Below are 18,077 nucleotides of genomic sequence, written 5' to 3'. Positions count from 1 at the left end.
TCAACCGGCCGCTCGCCACAGCAACAATCGACATTGATACCTGAAGCTCATATGCCAGGCATCTTGCTCATGGTTCCGCTGGACCCTGGAGATGTCAGCCTTCGGCACCGCTCATACATCTATTTCTGCAAGGGCCAGATCAGGCAGAATGCTCGAGCTGACGAGTTTGTGTGAGGGTATGGTGGAGGTTGGAAGGGCCGCCTACGTCGGGGCGGCGGATGAGACGAAATGCAGCCGATCAACCCAGTTGAACTCAGCCATGTTTGATCACTTTGGACCCAATTCGTTATGTCTATTGGCATCACCACCATCACCGCTACCGCTGTTTGGAGCGGGTGGCTCCCATATCTCTTGCTCCCTGTCTCGGGCGCTATCTGAGCGAGCACAAACAACTATTCAGGTGAACACATTGAACGATCTGTCCTACTGCTTCCATAGCAAACCCACGTGAGTCACCATGCCTCTTCCAGCCCTCTGTACACTGCCTCCTTCAGGATCCAGAGCATGGCTTCAAATCCAGCCGGGTGTGCAGGTAGGTTTCCACTTGATAGACTTCCTTGCACCTTAAGTACCGAATGTCACCGACCTCAGACTAGGTGGCAGGCATTAGGTTCCTACTCCGTTGCCCTTTCTTTAGGAGGCTCCCTCCTCGTGGACACTAAAAGCGCTGCTCCGGCTGAAAGCGGAACCCAGTAAGAATCATCTACAGGAGGGCTAGAATATGCTGTTATTTCAGGAGGTAATCTGGCCATGGGCAGGGCTGAAGGGTGTTTTTTGCCACTGCGTTGATCTTGCTTCTGAGAGAACAGGTCACTCATTCAATGTAAGCTGGACGCCCCAGGAACGATCCGTCCTATCAAATGTCTATTCTGGCTCAGGTTCATGGTGTGTAGATGGAATTGTTTTGCTTCTGTTGAACCGGGTCAGGGGGTTGGCGATCATCTTGGAAATTCTATGCAACAAGGTTGTTTCTTCTGCTATTTATCACAAATCCCGTTCGTACTGCGAATTGCGTAATATTGAATCAAGGCCACCGTGGACCTCCCACTCCAAGGCCATGCGCTGGCCTTTTCTTTTGCGAGGCATATTCTCATCATTTCGTGGAGCTGTTTGCCGTACAGTCCCGCAATGTCTCTAGCTCTGCACAGAATCAAGGTCTACTAGGTCGTTCTCTTCGCAAACTCCACTCTCAGAATCAAGTGCCTGTAGCCGAAGCCATCCATCTTCTCACATGCTCTGGCGGCATCAGACCTGTCCACAAAGGAAATGAATGCAAAACCCTTTGCTCGGCCGGTATCTCTGTCTTTGGCCAGGAAGACTCTGGTGACGCGACCAAACCGCTCGAAGAGATCGCGAAGCTCTTGCTCTTCGGCCATCTCGGATACCTATTCAGTTGAGAATTAGCGAGGGTCCGGCTGATGAGAACACATCTGGAGGGTCAAAAGGAAACTCACGTTCGTGACTCGCAGTGTAGCCAAATCGTCCCTTTCGTACTTGCCGCCCATCCTCTCTCCGGCGCCTTGAGCACCTTTTCTGAGATGTGGCGGTACATAGCTGCTGCCGCCGGCGCCGAGCCCACCTTGAGGCTTCTGCCCAGATTCGTCATCTTCGGCCATAGGGTCGGCGACGGGTGTTGTCCCATCGTCCGCCGGCGCCATCGTATCCTTGAAGGGACATCTAGCTGTGAAATGTTCGCCTTGACAGATACGACACTTGACCTTCTTATCTCTCAATTGCTCCTTCAGAGATTTCTCCTCCGCCTTGCCGCCGCCTGCCTTGGCTTCTTCGGCCTGCGCATTCTTCCAATCTCGACTCGGTCTGAAGAGTATGTTTTCGCCGACGGAAGTAGTATCAGGCTGTGGGCCCTTGGGTTTGCCCTTCTCAAGGCCGAATTTCTCCCAGGTGCGTCGTTCAGCGACGACTGGGTTGACTTTTTCTTTGTGGGTTGTGATGCGGGTTTTGCGTGTGACTTTCACTTTCTGACCCTGGTCGTTGAAGCGGTAGAACACCGTGGTCCGAGTTCCATCTTTGTTCACAGTGGTCACAGGAGCGGGCAGCGCCGTGGGGTCATTGATCTGTTCCGAGTCGGAGACATCGTCTGCCCAGTCTGGGCGGCTGCGGATTTCCAAATCGCATGTTAGGGAAACTTTTCTTCAATTCATCATCACGATGGATGAGGGTACTTACGTTGCGGTCTTTGACATTTTGTTGTATTTTGCTATTCCCTCACAAACAGAAACTTCGGTATGAATGTCGTCAAAAGTACGATGAGTCTGAGGAGGATGTGAAGGCATGAATTGCCATCCCACATATTTTCGTATGTCACTGCGCCTGCACCACGACCCAAAAAGGTTTAGTTATGCCAAGGCCGGCGAGGCTGCATTAGTAATGCTGAGGAGCGAAGGCGAGGCTGACAAAATCGATGCGCCCCTGATCTTAGCATGTTACATTCAAAGAAACTAGCTGCTGTGTAGTTCGTCGCTGCTAGGCACGATCTCCCTTCTACCCTTCTGTTGACCACAGTACATACGCCCTATTGCCTTCCGAGCTCTGTCAATCCGATCAAATCAGCACCGCCAATCCTTCCTCCCAGGTGTTCAACCACCAGCCACCCCCCAACTTCCCCTTCATGTCAATCCCGAGGTTTTGCACAAGCAGCAAAGCTCGCTCAGTTTGTATTATGCACGCCAGCTGCACTACTCTGGGCTTCTCACTTGCCGTCACCTCCGGAGAACATGGATCTTTTTATCCCTTCAACGAGACGACTTATTCTTTTTCCCACGCCGAACTGGGTAGTCGAACTGCACCACAATTGTCGGTTTGACGAGCACAATCTTCTTTCTGGACTCCATCGATCTGCGCACAAATGCGGGATACACGAGGAATTGAACCTCGCCAACTCTGCCGGCGGAACCCACCACTGGAATGGCCGAGGAACTCAAGATAGAGCCAGTCCTGCTGTCGATGATCGTGAAATCTTTGACTTGCTCGGCCTTGATCACGGGATGGTCCAATTCGAACTCAAAAACAAACTGCGACATGGAATGCCGGATGTTCTGTGCCAGATCTCCCGCTTCTTGGACGATTTGCCGGCATAATGACGGTTCGCTTGAACAACCATGATACCCCATTTCCTTCAACACCGCTGCGCCTTGTGTAAGGTGCTCCTCAATTTGGTTCAATCTCGCTTCGCGTAGCTGTTTGAGTTGTTTGTCGGTGTTGAGGGAACGCTGAAGATCAATTCTCCACATGCCAATAGCCTCCTTATCTTTCCGGGATCAGTCATATACAGCGCAGGTGGGAGCCTTTTACCTTTTGCTGGCTTCAGAGCACTCAATCCGTCAATGATCCTTCCCAGACAGGTCTCAGTGTCGGGGTCAAGACCTGGCAATATCCTTTCCGCTCCAAGCAAAGTCTCATACAGACAATCGAAGATCTGTCTTTGCATCATTGGAATTTCGATGTTTGGATTCTGTTCGGCAAGGACTAGATTCCGTTTCGATAGATAATCCATCCCCAACTGTGTCCCGATGGTTCGACCTGATGATCCATCATCGCAGGAAAGAGCAGCGATAAAACCTTCTGCATCGCCAAAGTGGACATCACAGCAAGACTCGATGCCCTTGCACAGGGTTATGTATTGCTGTTGCAACTGAGTATCCGCCATGCCTTCCACGGGTAACATACGGAAGATGCGGTCTTTGCAGCTTTCGAGATTTCGCAACAAAGACTCTCTGTCGACTCTTGACTGTTGCAGCTGACTTTTCAATGTTGCAATTATGGCCCCGTCACGTTCGGACCTCGTTTCAGCCTGGCGTGCTTGAATATCCTGTTTCTCTAGTTCGTTTCTCAATTGGGACGCCACGCAATATTGAACTTCAAGATCCTCCTTAAGCTGACCCTTCTCTAAGCTGAGCGCACATACTTTCTGCTGAAGGGCCTTTGCGTGTGCGATCTTCGCGGCTCTGCTTCGCTGCCTGGCTTTTTGCCGCCGATCTGTCATGGTATGAGAGTTTTCAGACACATTCGCGTCCTGTCCACCCATTCCGGGTGCGCCGCAGGACTGTTCGAACCGTTCTCGCCCAGCTGGATGATGCTGGCTGCTTGCACCGCTGCTCCAGCGCTTCAGAGCAGCCAATGTGCCCAGGATCGAGCTCCTTGCGGCTATCTTTCCTTCATCATCGTTCGACAAATCCGTCGCTGCTTTCTTCGATGGCTCCGTGTTATTGATCTGGTCCCCCTCTGCTTGCTTTCTGAAGATTTGGCTGGATGCAGGGAACAGGAATGAGCGTTTCCTTTTCATGTCTGATTGTCCGCTTGGGACGGCCATTGTTTTATTACCCGTCGGACTTGATCAAGCAGGCAGCTCTTTCGCCCAGACTATCTCATCATCTCTCAAAGAAAAGAAAATGGTGGTGCGAAGGAGATTTGGAAAAGACTAAAGAATTCGAGAGCAGAAGAGGAAGTGTGCCTCTTACAATGTGAAAAGATCTATCCTTTAAAGGAAGACTATCTTCACCAACATCTCAGAACTGCCTCACCTCGACTCCTCTGAGCAGTGCCTACGTCTCCTTTCACTTTAGGTCCGCACTCACGATCAGCCACCGTCTTTCATACCTACCTTGATCTGTGCATTTGACGACACAGTTCACATCAAACTGAAGAGATTCTGCACATTAACTCTCTACAATCTGCAGGACTTGTTTGATTCTCTCCTCTATCCTAAAGCTTTTGTCATCAGTGGCCGAAGGTTATGGCACCAAAACGCAAACGGACAGCTAGCGTTGTTGCTGCCCCAACTCGTCGCCAGATCCTCGTAGGTGTGGACTTTGGCACCACCTTTTCTGGAGTTGCATGGGCTCAGACTTCTTGTGTACGTTGCACACGGATATCTTCGGCGTCCCGTACTGATCCAGGAACAGCCAGAGTTACAAACCACAATCATTCAATGGCCTGACAGAGACGGCTCACTTGAAGGCCAAACCAGCGAAAAGGTTCCAACTGAGTTGTCATACACCGACACTGACTGTCTCTGGGGTTTCGGGATCCCTGATGAGCAGCCACGTCATCAATGGTTCAAACTTTCTCTGGATCCCAACCAGAAATCGAATGAATTGTCTCTCCTGGCGGTTGACTATCCCGATCCGAAAGCTCTGCCTCCAGGATACAACGACGAGCCGAGCAGGACGAAGCTGGTAACAGACTACCTTACGAAGCTTCAGCAGCACACGGAAAAGATTCTCAGACGGAAACTCGGCGATAGCATCTTCGACACAACTCCCCTTTGCTACACAATCACCGTGCCGGCCGTCTGGAGTGACCCTGCCAAAGCTAGAACACACCGATGTGCTTGTCGAGCAGGCATGGGTCACGACCTAAAAATTGTCTCGGAACCAGAAGCTGCAATCATGTACGCTTTAAACACCATGGACTCACAGAACCTTCGCGTCAAAGACAACTTTGTTCTCTGCGATGCTGGAGGAGGCACTGTTGACCTGATCACATACACGATCCGATCGCTCAAGCCTACACTTAAGGTGCGGGAGGCAGTACCCGGCGGTGGAGGTGCGTGCGGGAGCACATTCTTAAACCGCATCTTCCGCAGATATCTTGAAGAAAGTCTTAGTGACCTGGATGGCTTTGACGACGACACTTTGGAAGATGCCCTGAATGAGTTCGAGAACATCACAAAGCGCAGATTCACTGGCCAAGAGCAAAGCATTGTCATTCGTGTCCCTGGGCTGACGGACAACATCGCGAAGGGCATCAAGCGTCAGAAGCTCACCATTAAGGCAGCCGTCCTCAAAGATCTCTTTAACCCTGTCATGACTGCCATCACAACTCTTGTCAAACACCAGCTACAACAATCCAAGGGGGCAAGGGCAGTTATTCTCGTCGGAGGCTTTGGCCAGTCACCCTATCTTCGCAGTTGTATCCAGCAGGTCATCGGGAAGGACATTGAGATCATGCAGCCCGCGTACGGTTGGACAGCTGTTGTACGGGGGGCGCTCCTACATGCGCTGCATGATATCACGCCCGACGAATTAAGAGTCACTGTCGATTCCAGGCGCGTCCGCAGAGCATATGGCAGCCGGTGCTTGAAGCCGTATGATATAAGCTATCACATGGGTCTTGCAAAGTAAGTGACTCGTCCAGTTTTTTCTAAACGATTGCTGACTGATATAGAGACTGGAACGATTTCCAAGGACGATATGACGTTACGGCGATGAGATGGTTTGTGCAGAAAGTAAATTCTTTTCCCGTTCAAGGAGCGCAGGGCCGGAAAGCTGATATAGGTTCAGGGTCACGAGGTTGATCAGGAGACTCCAGTGACTACTGAATGGTTCTTGCCCAGGCTGGTCTCTGAAGGTCCATACCAAGTCAGAAGTTTCACGCTGTATACCTTTACCCCTAAGCACGAAGAACCCGCACCGAGATTCCCATGTGAAGGTAAGATGGTCTTTTGAACGGTGTTATGCGTTTCTAGAAAGCCATCACACTGACATCGGACCAGAAATCAAGGAGTTTGTGACCCTTACCGCTGACCTGGCTTCCATTGACCACAGCGAAATTCCGATCAAAGTCGGCAAGGATGGGAAGGACTACTATGTGCTAGAGTACCAAATCAAGGTCGCCTTTTTCTCAGCACACATGGAGTTCTCTCTGTGGCGTCTTGGCAAACAGTATGGCAAGGTGGAGGCGGAGTTTCTTTGAAACACAGAATTCCCACAACAAGGCTTTCGACAGCGGAAGAATCAGCTTCTTTTGGTCAAGTTGACAAGTGGGCCTCTGGGAGGAGATACTTGACCCACAGGGACGACCACGCCTCGAACAAGCCACGCGTGGAAGCTGAAAGCAAAAGAGATGTGACAGCGAGGGGTAGTTTACAGTGCTAGGACAGTTACGACAACGCCCAGAAGCGAAAGAGCACAGAAGCAGAAGCCAAATGTCCGGAGAGGAGAGCAGACAACGACAGGAGCACGAGTCTCGGGGCTGATCAGATTATGTGACATTGTCGAAAGCTGTGTGTGAGAGAGAGAGCTGCCTTTGTACCCGAGAGCCCAGGTTAGTTACATTACTCCTGTTGATTGGATTGAATTGGATTGGTTGAGCTAGCGAGCGAGTGAGCGCTATGTACCACGTACAGGACCCTACCTGTCTGTGGCTGTTCCGGATGGAAATGAGTGAATGAAATGACTGAGATAGCCCCAGATGAAATGGAGAAGGAAAAGGGATGAAGTCAGGAGTCTGGTGTAGATGGCCTCCTGGCCTACATACAACAAGAGGCCTCGGGTATCGACTGTCGGGTACCGAGTATCGAGTACGATCGAATCGAGCTGCGTCTACTAGGTTAATATGTACTAGCTCCGACGTACAGAGAACTAGGTACTAAGCACCAGGAACTTGGCAATGGGGACGCCTGATGAAAAGGGAGTTCTTGCAACATTCTAGAAAGGGAGGGGGAGTGGCAGAACCAGAAGATGAATCAAGAACCAAGAATCAAGAAATCGAGATCGGACGCCCCAAGGGGAAGAGACAAGGAGGCAAATTTGATCTGCAAAGCCTTCCACGTTACGGCCTCAAAAACGATTTTTGCTATGCGCCAAAGAAACAAGCATACATGAAATCGGCGACTACGAGGTACGAAACGCAAGGTCAGACGCACTGGGTGTATGCATGAGCGCGCATGCCTGTCCCTTTCGCACTGACATGATTGTGCGATGCTGGCCCATCTTCTGACCTCGAGCTACCTACCGGCCAGTCCGACTGCTTGGGATTGATCACAGCTTGCTCTTGGAGACGATCAACGCGTTGCCGGTCTGCAGGCACTTGACGGCGTCGTTGACGAGCTCATCAACAATCTCGCGGGCACTCTTCTTCTCATTGACCACGGCGGCAGCTTTGCCCATCAGGAAGGGGCGAGCGTTCTCCATGTCCTCGTCCGTAAGGTCGTCACCTTTGGTCTCGAAGTCGTGTTCAACCTTGAAACACACAAAAGTCAGTATTCGTAGTATTGGAAAGTTCAGGTGGATCTCTATAAAATGGGGGGTCGGGAACGAAGAACAGCTGTGAAAGCATACCGGGATGACGCCCTTCTCCGTCAACTCCTTGATCTCGGCTTGCCGATTCTCCTCCCAGTTCTTAATGTACTCGTTGGTCCTCACCCGCAGAGGCCGACCGGTAAAAATGATGGTTCGAATGTTGTCGTCGAAGCCTGCAGTTCGGACGGCTTCCTGGTGTGCCTTGGGCGCACCAGCTTCCTCAGAAAGCACGAAGCGTGTTCCGACCCAGACTGCAGATGCACCGAGCATCAGGGCCGATGCCAGGGATGCGCCGGAGAAGATACCACCCGCCGCGATGCACTGGACAGGCTGGCCGGTGAACTTGGAGGGAGGAGCTTCGGCGCAGAGTTTGGCGACGGCGGGGATGAGTATTGAGGTGGGAATATCACCCTGTTGTGCCAGTCAGTTGCCCTGTTCGACAGGTGTCAGAGAAAGCAGAATCCCTACGGTATGGCCACCGCCTTCACCACCCTGAGCACATATCAAGTCGACACCGAGATCAAGGCATTTCTTCACGTGCTTGACGTGACCAATCATGTTCTGGAAGACACAATTAGACCGATCATTAAGTGGACGGATTTGGGGTCGGCTCACCATGTATAGAATGCCATGTCTGTGCAGCTTGTCCACCACTTCCTTTGGCGGTACACCCACGGCCGAGACTATCCAAACCGTCAGCTTCAATTACCAGACACAGGAGTTGCGTGATGAGGGGTCATACCGAAAAGCTTCGCGCCAGAGTCAATGATGATGTCAATCAACTCGTTGAGCTTGCCCTTGGTATAGTCGTAGCTGCAAAGCCGTCAGCGAGAGTCCAATCCATGCGGGTTTTGCCTGCTCTTACTTTGTCTTTCTTGCACTCCCTCCAACCTGCGGAAGGAGAAGATCCACGCCAAAGGGAGCATTCTTATCGTTCAGATAGCTTTTGAGCTCTGCAACCTGTTCCCGGAGCATGTCTGGGGTGTAGCCAACCTGTGCACATCAGCCGTGTCCACTATAGTCTTCAGGTTCTTATAGTCTTCCTTACACCACCAATAACACCAAGTCCTCCAGCGTTGGTAACTGCGGCTGCCAATCTAGGGCCAGCTGCCACGTTCATACCAGCCAGCAGGACTGGATGCTTGATCTTCAGGAGATCCGTGGCAGTGGTTCGGAGTTGCTGAGGGGATGCCATTTTGATGTAGGTGTGCGCAAAGAGCCAAGGAGGGATGTAGCTGATTCAGGGATGTTGTTTTCGAAGAGGAGTGACGGGAGGACTTTGGAGGTGGTATCTAGGAGGACAGACGATTTGACGGTGCTGCGGAGACTCGGACCAGAGATATATCTGCACACAGCGAGGATCCAGGAATTTAAGCAGAGAAGAAAAAGCCGAAAGGCGCAAAGTAATCAACAAATCTGCGGGAAACGGAGAAGAATTAGGACGAATGTAGCATTGGGTATGCGCATGGTGGAAGCGGTGGAAGCGCAGCATGTCATGACATGGTCAAAGTACCGAGGCATCTCCCCGATTTAAGGCATTTCAGTCCCACAATCCCACAAACTTCTCCACACTCTTACGCGGAATACGCCCCTGATACGACATGGCTTCTTGGTGGTTGTGAGACACCTGACGGTCTCGGCTTAACTGTCATGTTCTTTTCCGCACATGGCGAGATGGTGAGCAGATGCGAATCAGGCTGGCACCTTATCCTGATATCACGTGACGGTCTGTCCCTTATCCGGTGCCAAGCTCTGAAATGCGGAGATGGTTTAGAGTCGGCTAAGATGCCACTTTTGGCTCCCAGCGACTGGGTGCCACTGGTGACGAGGCTTTGGATTTTTTGTTTTCATGCTGTAGCAAGCCGAAATCATCCTCAGTCCGCCTTGTCCAGAGCACTTGTTTAGTTGTGGTTGCTGCTACCAATAGTTCATCTCTTCGATAACTAACCACCAAGCTCGTATGTCCACTACTCTAGCGACAGCTGTTGGCCGGATTCCCTGCATCCAGAGTTTGCCTACTGTCTTCAATCCCACATGCTCATCACAGGTACAACACGGTCTCTATACAAGTAATATCCAGTGCTGTCTGCGGTCGACTGTGCACAAACGCATACTTCTGACTCTATCCGCCTCCCCGAGAATCCGCGCTAGAAAGTCCACTTTGCAGCAGCGTGTTCTGCGCCCCTGTCCGTTTTCCTTAACCATGTCTCGGCCTTTGAGCCAGATCAATGCAAAGATGAAGTCTTCAAAGTCGGCTTCAGATGCCCAAAATAAAGCCGTGGTAGCCTTCGGTAGCAACCTTGGAGACCGACTTGCCAACATCGAGGCTGCGCTCTCCAGAATGAGAGAAAACGACCTCCGAGTTCTTAAGCTGAGCTCCCTATATGAAACCAAACCAATGTACTACGATGATCAGGATCCTTTTCTGAACGGCGTTTGTCAGATTGAGACCAGTCTTGCACCACTACAATTACTGGATGTCTTGCAGGCCATTGAGAATGAATTGGGCAGAAAACGCTTGATTGACAAGGGACCCAGGACGGTTGATCTTGATGTCATCCTCTACAACCAAGACTACTTCAAGCACCCTCGGCTCAACATCCCGCATATTCTGATGCTGGAGAGAGAGTTCGTGCTCAGACCTCTTGCAGAGTAAGTCTGGGCTGCATCGTTCCCACAAAGGCTGACGTTTTCAAGCATATTGCCTGACGAGCACCTTCCGGCAGACTTCTCACCAAGTACTCGTCACCGCCGAATAAGTCAACTATTAGAGGCGCTTCCAGAAAAAGATGCCACCATGTCTCCGGTCACCGTCTTAAGGCCACAGATGCCCATGGTCCGTACTCATGATGCCACCCGCAAGACCCATATTATGGCCATTTTAAACCTTACACCCGACTCTTTTTCCGACGGAGGCGTTCACACAGCCAAAGGTGCTGAGGCTATAAAGACAACTGTCGCGAATTTCATTGCGGCAGGCGCCAGCATCATCGACATTGGTGGACAAAGCACTCGCCCAAAGGCCGATTATCTTGGACCTAAGGAGGAGCTCGAACGCATCCTTCCAGTGATCCGCGTAATCAGAGAGATGAAAGAAGCGGACAATATCGCCCTCAGCATCGACACCTTTCACTCTGATGTAGCTCGGCAGACCATTCTTGCTGGTGCGGACATCATCAATGACGTCTCAGCTGGTCTCCTAGACCCTCAAATGCTACCAACGGTGGCTGAGTTGGGGAAGACTATTGTCCTTATGCATATGAGAGGAGATCCGCACACAATGACAAAACTCACTAACTATCCCGACGGCGTCACCCATGGAGTAGCTCGAGAACTTTACGAGCGAGTTCAGGCTGCCCTCGACGCCGGGATTGCCCCATGGCGAATCATCCTCGATCCCGGCTTGGGCTTTGCGAAGGACCAGGAACAGAACCTCGAACTCCTGAGGAGTCTTCAGCAACTACGGGAACAAACACAATACTCTTCTGTGCTAAGAAATTTCCCCTGGCTTATGGGCCCGAGCCGCAAGGGGTTCATTGGGAATGTTACCGGCGTGTCGGAGGCTTCCAAGCGGAGCTATGGGACGGCCGCCGCAGTTACGGCCAGCATTGAAGGCGGCGCTGATATTGTGCGGATACACGATGTTGGCGAAATGGTTCAGGTTACAAAGATGGCAGATGCTATCTATCGACGGCCCTGAAGGAGACCAATGGCACATCTATGGCAACTCGCAGCAGATTTCAACATCCTGAGCAGGAGGAATTAATCATGTCAGATGTATGAATTGGAATTCGCGGCTGTCAGGAATATAATCCACATGTCGAACGAGGCTGCCCTGGTGTCCACAGTCTTCTGTGGCAAGGCTGCCACAGCCTCGGAGGTTCTTGGCCACCCATTGGCCAAGTCAACAAATGATGAGGTCATGACCAATCGATCTTCATGCAGGTACGAACCACCGTCAACCATCAATGGGTTTTCGATTCCCCATGTTCAATGTCAGTCTATCATATTTTCTCCTCCTCCTTTTGCATTGGGATACATTCTCACTCATCGCAAATTAGCCAGTAGTCCATACACAGACACATTCGCTTCAGCATAGATCCACAACATGCCTCCCAGCGGCCATCCCTTTGGCCTCCGCTGGCGAGCCAACACTCTTTTCATCATCTCTACAGTTGCCATCGGCCTGTTCACCGACCTCTTCCTCTACGGACTTGTCGTCCCCGTATTACCATTTATGCTCCAAGAGCGTATACATCTCCCCGAGGACAAAATTCAATCCTGGGTGTCTGGACTTCTAGCTGCCTATGCTGGCGCTAGTGTCGTCTTCTCCATCCCTGTCGGGATCGTCGCTGACCGCACCAATGCTCGGCGGACACCTTTCCTTTGCGGCCTTACCGCCCTGCTTGCCGCTACCATCATGCTGGCTCTGGGTCAGAATATTGTGGCGCTTGTTGTAGCCAGGATCCTACAAGGGACAAGTGCCGCTGTTGTCTGGACTGTGGGTTTGGCCATGGTGCTAGATACTGTGGGACCCCAGAACCTTGGTAAAGTAATTGGAACGGTAAGTTTTTCTGATGGAACTATTCATGGGAGACAAAATCTCATTCGGGCAACAGATTTTCTCCATCATATCAGTCGGCGAACTGGCGGCCCCTGTTCTAGGAGGAGTCCTGTACCGCAAGACTGGCTATGTAGGAGTGTTTGGATTAGGTGCCGCCTTTCTTGGAGTCGACTTTATCATGCGTATCTTGGTGATTGAAAAGAAAGTCGCAGTGAAATATGACAAAACTCTTGCAGAGATTCAGAATCCCCGCGACGCCGAAGCGCGCCCTGGAGGAACGGATAGCGAGGACGATCGGAGCGAAGACGAACCCCTGTTGCCAAAAAAGGAGGAAGATAACTATCGCATTCCAGAAGGTCAAAACAGGCTGGTCCGAACGCTTCCTATCCTCTACTGTCTATCCAACCCCCGGCTTCTTGTCGCTTTGCTGCTTGCATTCGTTCAAGCTGCGTTACTCGCCACCTTTGACGCCACCATTCCCACCGAAGCACAGACGTTGTTCGAGTTCGATTCTTTACAGTCCGGCCTCCTCTTCATTGGCCTTGACATTCCATATCTCCTCCTCGGTCCTATAGCTGGCTGGGCCGTTGACAAATATGGTACAAAACCAGCCGCGGTCCTGGGTTTCGGCTACCTCGTTCCAACCTTGATACTACTCCGCCTACCCTCGTCACAAGTCGCACCCAGCCGTACTGCTAATGTCGTCTTATACTCCGCTCTCCTGGCCCTCAATGGAATTGGCTTGGCAATCATCGGCTCACCATCCATCGTTGAGGCCTCGGATGTGGTGCAAAAATACGACAAAGCCAATCCGGGACTCTTTGGAGAAAATGGGCCCTATGCTCAACTTTACGGCTTCAATTCCCTGGTGTTTTCCGCCGGGTTGACGGTCGGACCCGTCTTGAGCGGATCCTTGAGGGACAGTATAGGCTATGGCAACATGAACGTCGTGGTGGCATGCATTGCAGGGGTCACGGCTATATTGAGTTTCTTCTTTGTCGGCGGTCGACCGAGGATACTAAAGAAGAACAAGAGACAGCTAGATGAGAGGTAGAGTCTTTCCAATGGCTCGGGCAAAGTCGAGCAACCGGCACAGACCATGGATTGAAATTTTGGGACTTTTTACCTTGTACTCTACAATACTTGAAGAGGATAGCGTTCTTTGGGATTCTCAATAAATATTATTTTTTGTTTTTTGGATTCTGCCTCTCTTCCATCTCCAAGGTATTCATCGGTATACACCGGGCGGCAAATCTCAATGCGCGTGGGGGACACTGTCTGAAGGTCCCCAGGTGCCCACGTTTCAGGCCGCCGCTCATATCAAGGGCCCGAAGGAGGACCCATCTCAGACTAGCCCTCCAGGAAAATCATCTCCCAGAAAGGGCAAGAGTACAGTCCAGCCCTGTCGAAGCGGGTACCAGGTAGAATGTACCCCACAGAAGTTCTCTGGAAATGAAGGGTGAAGGGGTCTTGGAACATACATGTTCCAGGCGACGAACAGCAGACAACTCTGTCAAGAATGAAGATAAGTCCACAGTCTAGTCATCAACGTCCAGCGTCGTAAGACCCCCAGGGATGGGCGCCCCATGAAGGAGTTCCTGGAAGTGTCCCTGCTGCCGTCAGACAGACATCTGCACCGCCGCTCACAAAGGGGTGGTGAGCAGCTAGGCGCATATCCTCAGGAGGCATTATTCCCATGGCAGCTGTGTTGTAGATCTGGGAAGGGTAAAGACCCTTGATGAGCTCGGGAGAACGACCTTCCTCCTTTGGGGTTCTGTTGGGCCCGAACCGTAGCCATTGAAACAGCGGCCGGGGTGGTGGCCGCTCTCCTCTCTGAGTATACCATTCAGCTTCCTGTTCCCAGTTATGCCATCGGACCAACTCGTCCATGAGGGATTCAGAATCTGCGACGTGACCCGTTTCCCGCAAGATAGAAACAAGAGGCCAGGCAGCCCACCAAATAATGAGGCTGTGGACACCGTGAATCAGTACACGGAGGTCAAGAACCTGCCGGAGTTGTTTCTCTGCGTTTAGAGGGTCTTGTAGACGGAGAAGCAGCATTGCATGTCGAGATAGCAGAGTCGAACGAAATAGCTGGAGAACAGGCCCATGCGCCTCGATATGGGTTTGGTCTTCTTCCAAGAGTTGTGTCGCGCTCATTGCTCGGCGGTAGCATTGTACAGCCGCTTCAGTGCGGCCTACCTGTGCATAAGCCCTCGCAGCGATCGCCAAACAATTAATGGTCAGGAGATCGTGACGTCCCATTTTCCGCTCGCACACCGGGAGGCTGCTTGTTAAGAGCTTTAATGCCTCGTGGTATTCACCTTTCCGCATTGCATGCCATGCATAGAGGTAGCCACTAACGAAGAAATTTGGATGCTCCCTGCCCCAAATTTGCCCGATCTGTGCGTGCGACCGTCCCAGCGACTCGCCGTAAAATTCCATCTCTTCAGGATCGTTGTTGGCCCAAGCCAGAGCGTACCGGAACGGAACCTCGTATGTGTAGCTTTTGCGCATGGCAGGCTGAGAGCTGATGATGGAACAACTTGCAGAGAGAAAATTCGCTAATTGCTCCATCCGCTGAGTCTGTCCTAGCACCAGCATTGTCCAGCTAAGACAGGGGAGGATGAACTCGTTGTTGTGCTCCAACGCATACTGCAGGATATCCATGGACTGAGACTTGCGGAACTCGAGCATGTCTTCCTGCAAATCATCGGAAAAACATTGCAGGTAATATGGCGCTGCCCATTGGCTGGCGCTTAGTTTGTGGTCCTCCTCGCTGGTGACCTGAAATGAGTGCACAGGTTGAAAGTAGGAAGCATATTCAGGTGGCTCATACTTGATGCCCTTACACAGCGTTCCGATTGATTCGCTAAAGTCGTAACTTTGGTGAGAGTGTGGCGGTTGGCATGAACGGCATGAGTTGGGGTTAAAGATTGTCTCAGAGGGCGTTGCAAGCACGAGCAGCGTTGTCGCCGAAGACACGGAGCAGTTCGAATATGGGCTGGGATAAGCCTCGTCTTCGATTTGGAATGGCTCGGGGGGTAAGCTCAGCAGCGTATGAACTGGACTCAGCTGAAAAGATGCGTTACCGCCACCGACCACGTTTCCAGCGCCGACCGGCCAGGGCAGTTCGTTACAAGGAATCGGCTCAGGCGGTAATACTTGACAGTCAGTTGTTGCCAGCGTAACAGTCGGAGGGGAGAGTCTTTCGGGACTGCTAGTAGTGGGCGGTGTGTAAATCTCCGGAGGCGAAGGAATTAGAGGCATCGAATCGTCTGAAGTAACGTTACAGGCTTGGACAGGCTCAAATTGTGATGGTGGAGAGTCCTCAGATTGCCGGTTTAGAAATAATGTGAGAGCACTCTCGCCAGTGGTGAGTGTGTCTCTATTTCGCACACCGCAGTTCCTGAATGGTAGACCATGCAGATTTGCATGCCATTGAAGAGGAGCGCCATACAGCTGAATTTCCCGGGCTCGATTGTGATGAATCAGCAGATCCTTTTCTTTCCAGGAGATGCCAGCAACCCTCAAGGTGTATTCTGCTTCGCAAAGGGACGGGAGTTTGAAAGATTCTCGGTGTAATAGGTATCTTTTTCTGACTCTTTCGCATTCTTTCTTGATTTTTTGAGCATTGAAAGTAACTCGTTCGTCCCTCTTTGGCACCTCGAAAACAGCCTCACTGCCATGAGCCTTCCACGAATCTGCCACCACCAGCATGGCGAGATAATGCTGGTGGGGGGTTTTCTTGCGTTCATATTTCCACTCGCTCAACCTGTTCTTGATCTGCCTCTCGCTCACAAAGACACTGCGAAGACGGAGTTGCTTTTGGATGTATTCGCAAGTTCGATTCTCCCGGAGATACCACCTGCGGATGTCGGCTTTGAGTGCCTCCCATGTCTCCTTAGGAGGCTGCGGCGAGCGATCGCCTACCATTGGATATTACAACACCTTCAGAGGCCCAGCTAGGAGTTATCATTCGAGTCTGATAAAGGATACCACTGGAACGTTGAGAAATTGTGCGACGACACACCTCCCTCTGACGGCGGCGTAGGGCAGATCGGGAGTACTCGCAGTAGCGGCAGCGATTACAGGTGACCGAAAGGCGGACAGCTGTGTAGGTCAGGATCTAGAGGGTTCGAGTCCTGCTATTCGTCAGTAAAACAGGCTCCTTTGGGCAAATGTCATGGTTGAAAAGGCAGGGGACTGAGAAAGATGATTGGTTGGTACTCACTTCAACGAACAAAAATGGCCCAGGTTCGCGATGGGCCTAGTTCGTGGTGTTTGGTACCATGAGTGGCGTCTGAAAGTCTCCTTCACTTCTTCCTTCATGGCTCTTCTCTGTTGCTCTCTCCCCCTCTCTTTTCCCACCTCCTCGCCTGGTTGGATATGGGGGCAGACTGCGTGGGTCAGTCGAGTCCGCAATCTGCAAGAGAAATCTAATCTGTCAGAAAATGCTGCAGAAAATGGACCAGGAAACGAGGTTGGAACAACGACCAGTGGGATGGAAAGAGAGTAGGGAGACGAGGGGGCTGAGACCAGCGAGCTTTGGTGGTGATGGGCACAAGGCCAGCTTGCGAGCTTCGGGTTAGATCACTTTGCAGACTGCAATGCTGTGTAACTTGCCCTTACCACTGCGGCATCGTGCTCCGGAGCCAGATGCTGGCAGGTCAGGGCGTGGAACTGTTCAAGATTGGACCATTTCCAGCCGTAGCAGCTTGGAGGTGACACCTGTCTACAGCGAACAGAACAAGAGCAGAGAGAGCATGTCGAGATTGGAGGTTGGAGGAGGTGGAAAAGTGACAGGTCACCTCTCTACCCACTTGGTTGCCGAATGCTCGCCCCCCCCCTTCTCCCCCACCAGCCTCGAGCTGCATGATGCACAGACCCATCCATGCTGCATCAAGTTGGGTAGGTGGTAGTCGAGTCACAGAATTCGTTTCCACGTCTGCATCGATTGTGCATTGTTCTCCGTCAGCTGGTGGAAGGAATGGCTTGTTCGGGGTCGTGACCAATGACGAATAGCCCGATGCTTAACACCCACAGGTGCGGCTAGCGGGCAACCAGTGCAAAGCTAATCAGTCGCACCCACTATCAAACCAGTTTCTTGAACCTGGCGTGGCCCAGAGGTCAGTGACAAGCAGAGTATCGAGTAGGGCACGACCATCTTTTCCTTCTTGTCACAATCCTCTGGCTGGCCTCTTCCCTCCTGAAGTTACCGCTTCTCCCCTTTCAAGTTGGGCACAACTTCTCCTGCGCCGTTGGTTGGCTGCCTGAAGAATGAGGCCACTAGTCTCGCCAACGCACCCATGCCTGCGGTCTCCGTTTTCGTTCTTGCACCAAACCCCCCCACGAATCAACCTGACTCGCCTCGTTTTGACCTCTATCGTGGCTCGTTTCACAATCATCGTCTCGGAGTACTCCCACGCATGACCTCCCCTCGCTTCCATGAATTGGACCTGCCCATGAGT

At 51.8% G+C, this 18,077-nt stretch overlaps 8 protein-coding genes across 8 annotated transcripts; 4 read left to right on the top strand and 4 right to left on the bottom strand.

The window, feature by feature from the left end:
* Positions 1-1,160: 1,160 nt before the first annotated feature.
* Positions 1,161-2,204, bottom strand: AYO20_01250 (eukaryotic translation initiation factor 3 subunit G; the record flags this gene model as incomplete). Its single annotated transcript, XM_022639556.1, has 3 exons — positions 1,161-1,385; positions 1,455-2,115; positions 2,188-2,204. 3 exons carry the CDS (start codon positions 2,202-2,204, stop codon positions 1,161-1,163), a joined length of 903 nt encoding a protein of 300 aa, XP_022504392.1.
* A 549-nt stretch (positions 2,205-2,753) lies between these two features.
* AYO20_01249 (hypothetical protein) lies at positions 2,754-4,330 on the bottom strand (the record flags this gene model as incomplete). The annotated part of the gene is made up of 2 exons (XM_022639555.1): positions 2,754-3,268; positions 3,313-4,330. The coding sequence occupies 2 exons, from the start codon at positions 4,328-4,330 to the stop codon at positions 2,754-2,756; spliced, it is 1,533 nt and encodes a 510-aa protein (XP_022504391.1).
* A 423-nt stretch (positions 4,331-4,753) lies between these two features.
* Positions 4,754-6,714, top strand: AYO20_01248 (hypothetical protein; the record flags this gene model as incomplete). The annotated part of the gene is made up of 5 exons (XM_022639554.1): positions 4,754-4,873; positions 4,923-6,139; positions 6,187-6,247; positions 6,303-6,450; positions 6,515-6,714. The coding sequence occupies 5 exons, from the start codon at positions 4,754-4,756 to the stop codon at positions 6,712-6,714; spliced, it is 1,746 nt and encodes a 581-aa protein (XP_022504390.1).
* A 1,067-nt stretch (positions 6,715-7,781) lies between these two features.
* On the bottom strand, positions 7,782-9,237 carry AYO20_01247 (hypothetical protein; the record flags this gene model as incomplete). Its single annotated transcript, XM_022639553.1, has 7 exons — positions 7,782-7,982; positions 8,082-8,453; positions 8,511-8,603; positions 8,658-8,725; positions 8,785-8,855; positions 8,908-9,035; positions 9,091-9,237. 7 exons carry the CDS (start codon positions 9,235-9,237, stop codon positions 7,782-7,784), a joined length of 1,080 nt encoding a protein of 359 aa, XP_022504389.1.
* Positions 9,238-10,245: 1,008 nt separating this feature from the next.
* Positions 10,246-10,698, top strand: AYO20_01246 (hypothetical protein; the record flags this gene model as incomplete). The annotated part of the gene is made up of 1 exon (XM_022639552.1): positions 10,246-10,698. One exon carries the CDS (start codon positions 10,246-10,248, stop codon positions 10,696-10,698), a length of 453 nt encoding a protein of 150 aa, XP_022504388.1.
* A 141-nt stretch (positions 10,699-10,839) lies between these two features.
* Positions 10,840-11,742, top strand: AYO20_01245 (hypothetical protein; the record flags this gene model as incomplete). Its single annotated transcript, XM_022639551.1, has 1 exon — positions 10,840-11,742. The coding sequence occupies one exon, from the start codon at positions 10,840-10,842 to the stop codon at positions 11,740-11,742; it is 903 nt and encodes a 300-aa protein (XP_022504387.1).
* Positions 11,743-12,150: 408 nt separating this feature from the next.
* AYO20_01244 (hypothetical protein) lies at positions 12,151-13,660 on the top strand (the record flags this gene model as incomplete). Its single annotated transcript, XM_022639550.1, has 2 exons — positions 12,151-12,606; positions 12,662-13,660. 2 exons carry the CDS (start codon positions 12,151-12,153, stop codon positions 13,658-13,660), a joined length of 1,455 nt encoding a protein of 484 aa, XP_022504386.1.
* Positions 13,661-14,151: 491 nt separating this feature from the next.
* AYO20_01243 (hypothetical protein) lies at positions 14,152-16,542 on the bottom strand (the record flags this gene model as incomplete). The annotated part of the gene is made up of 1 exon (XM_022639549.1): positions 14,152-16,542. The coding sequence occupies one exon, from the start codon at positions 16,540-16,542 to the stop codon at positions 14,152-14,154; it is 2,391 nt and encodes a 796-aa protein (XP_022504385.1).
* Between the last annotated feature and the right edge of the window lie 1,535 nt (positions 16,543-18,077).

This window comes from Fonsecaea nubica, assembly GCF_001646965.1.
Source record: "Fonsecaea nubica strain CBS 269.64 chromosome Unknown Scaff5, whole genome shotgun sequence".
In the NCBI taxonomy this organism is placed as follows: Eukaryota; Fungi; Ascomycota; class Eurotiomycetes; order Chaetothyriales; family Herpotrichiellaceae; genus Fonsecaea; species Fonsecaea nubica.
The sequence above is the reverse complement of the archived record's forward strand: the minus strand, read 5'-3'. Positions and strand labels throughout refer to the sequence as shown.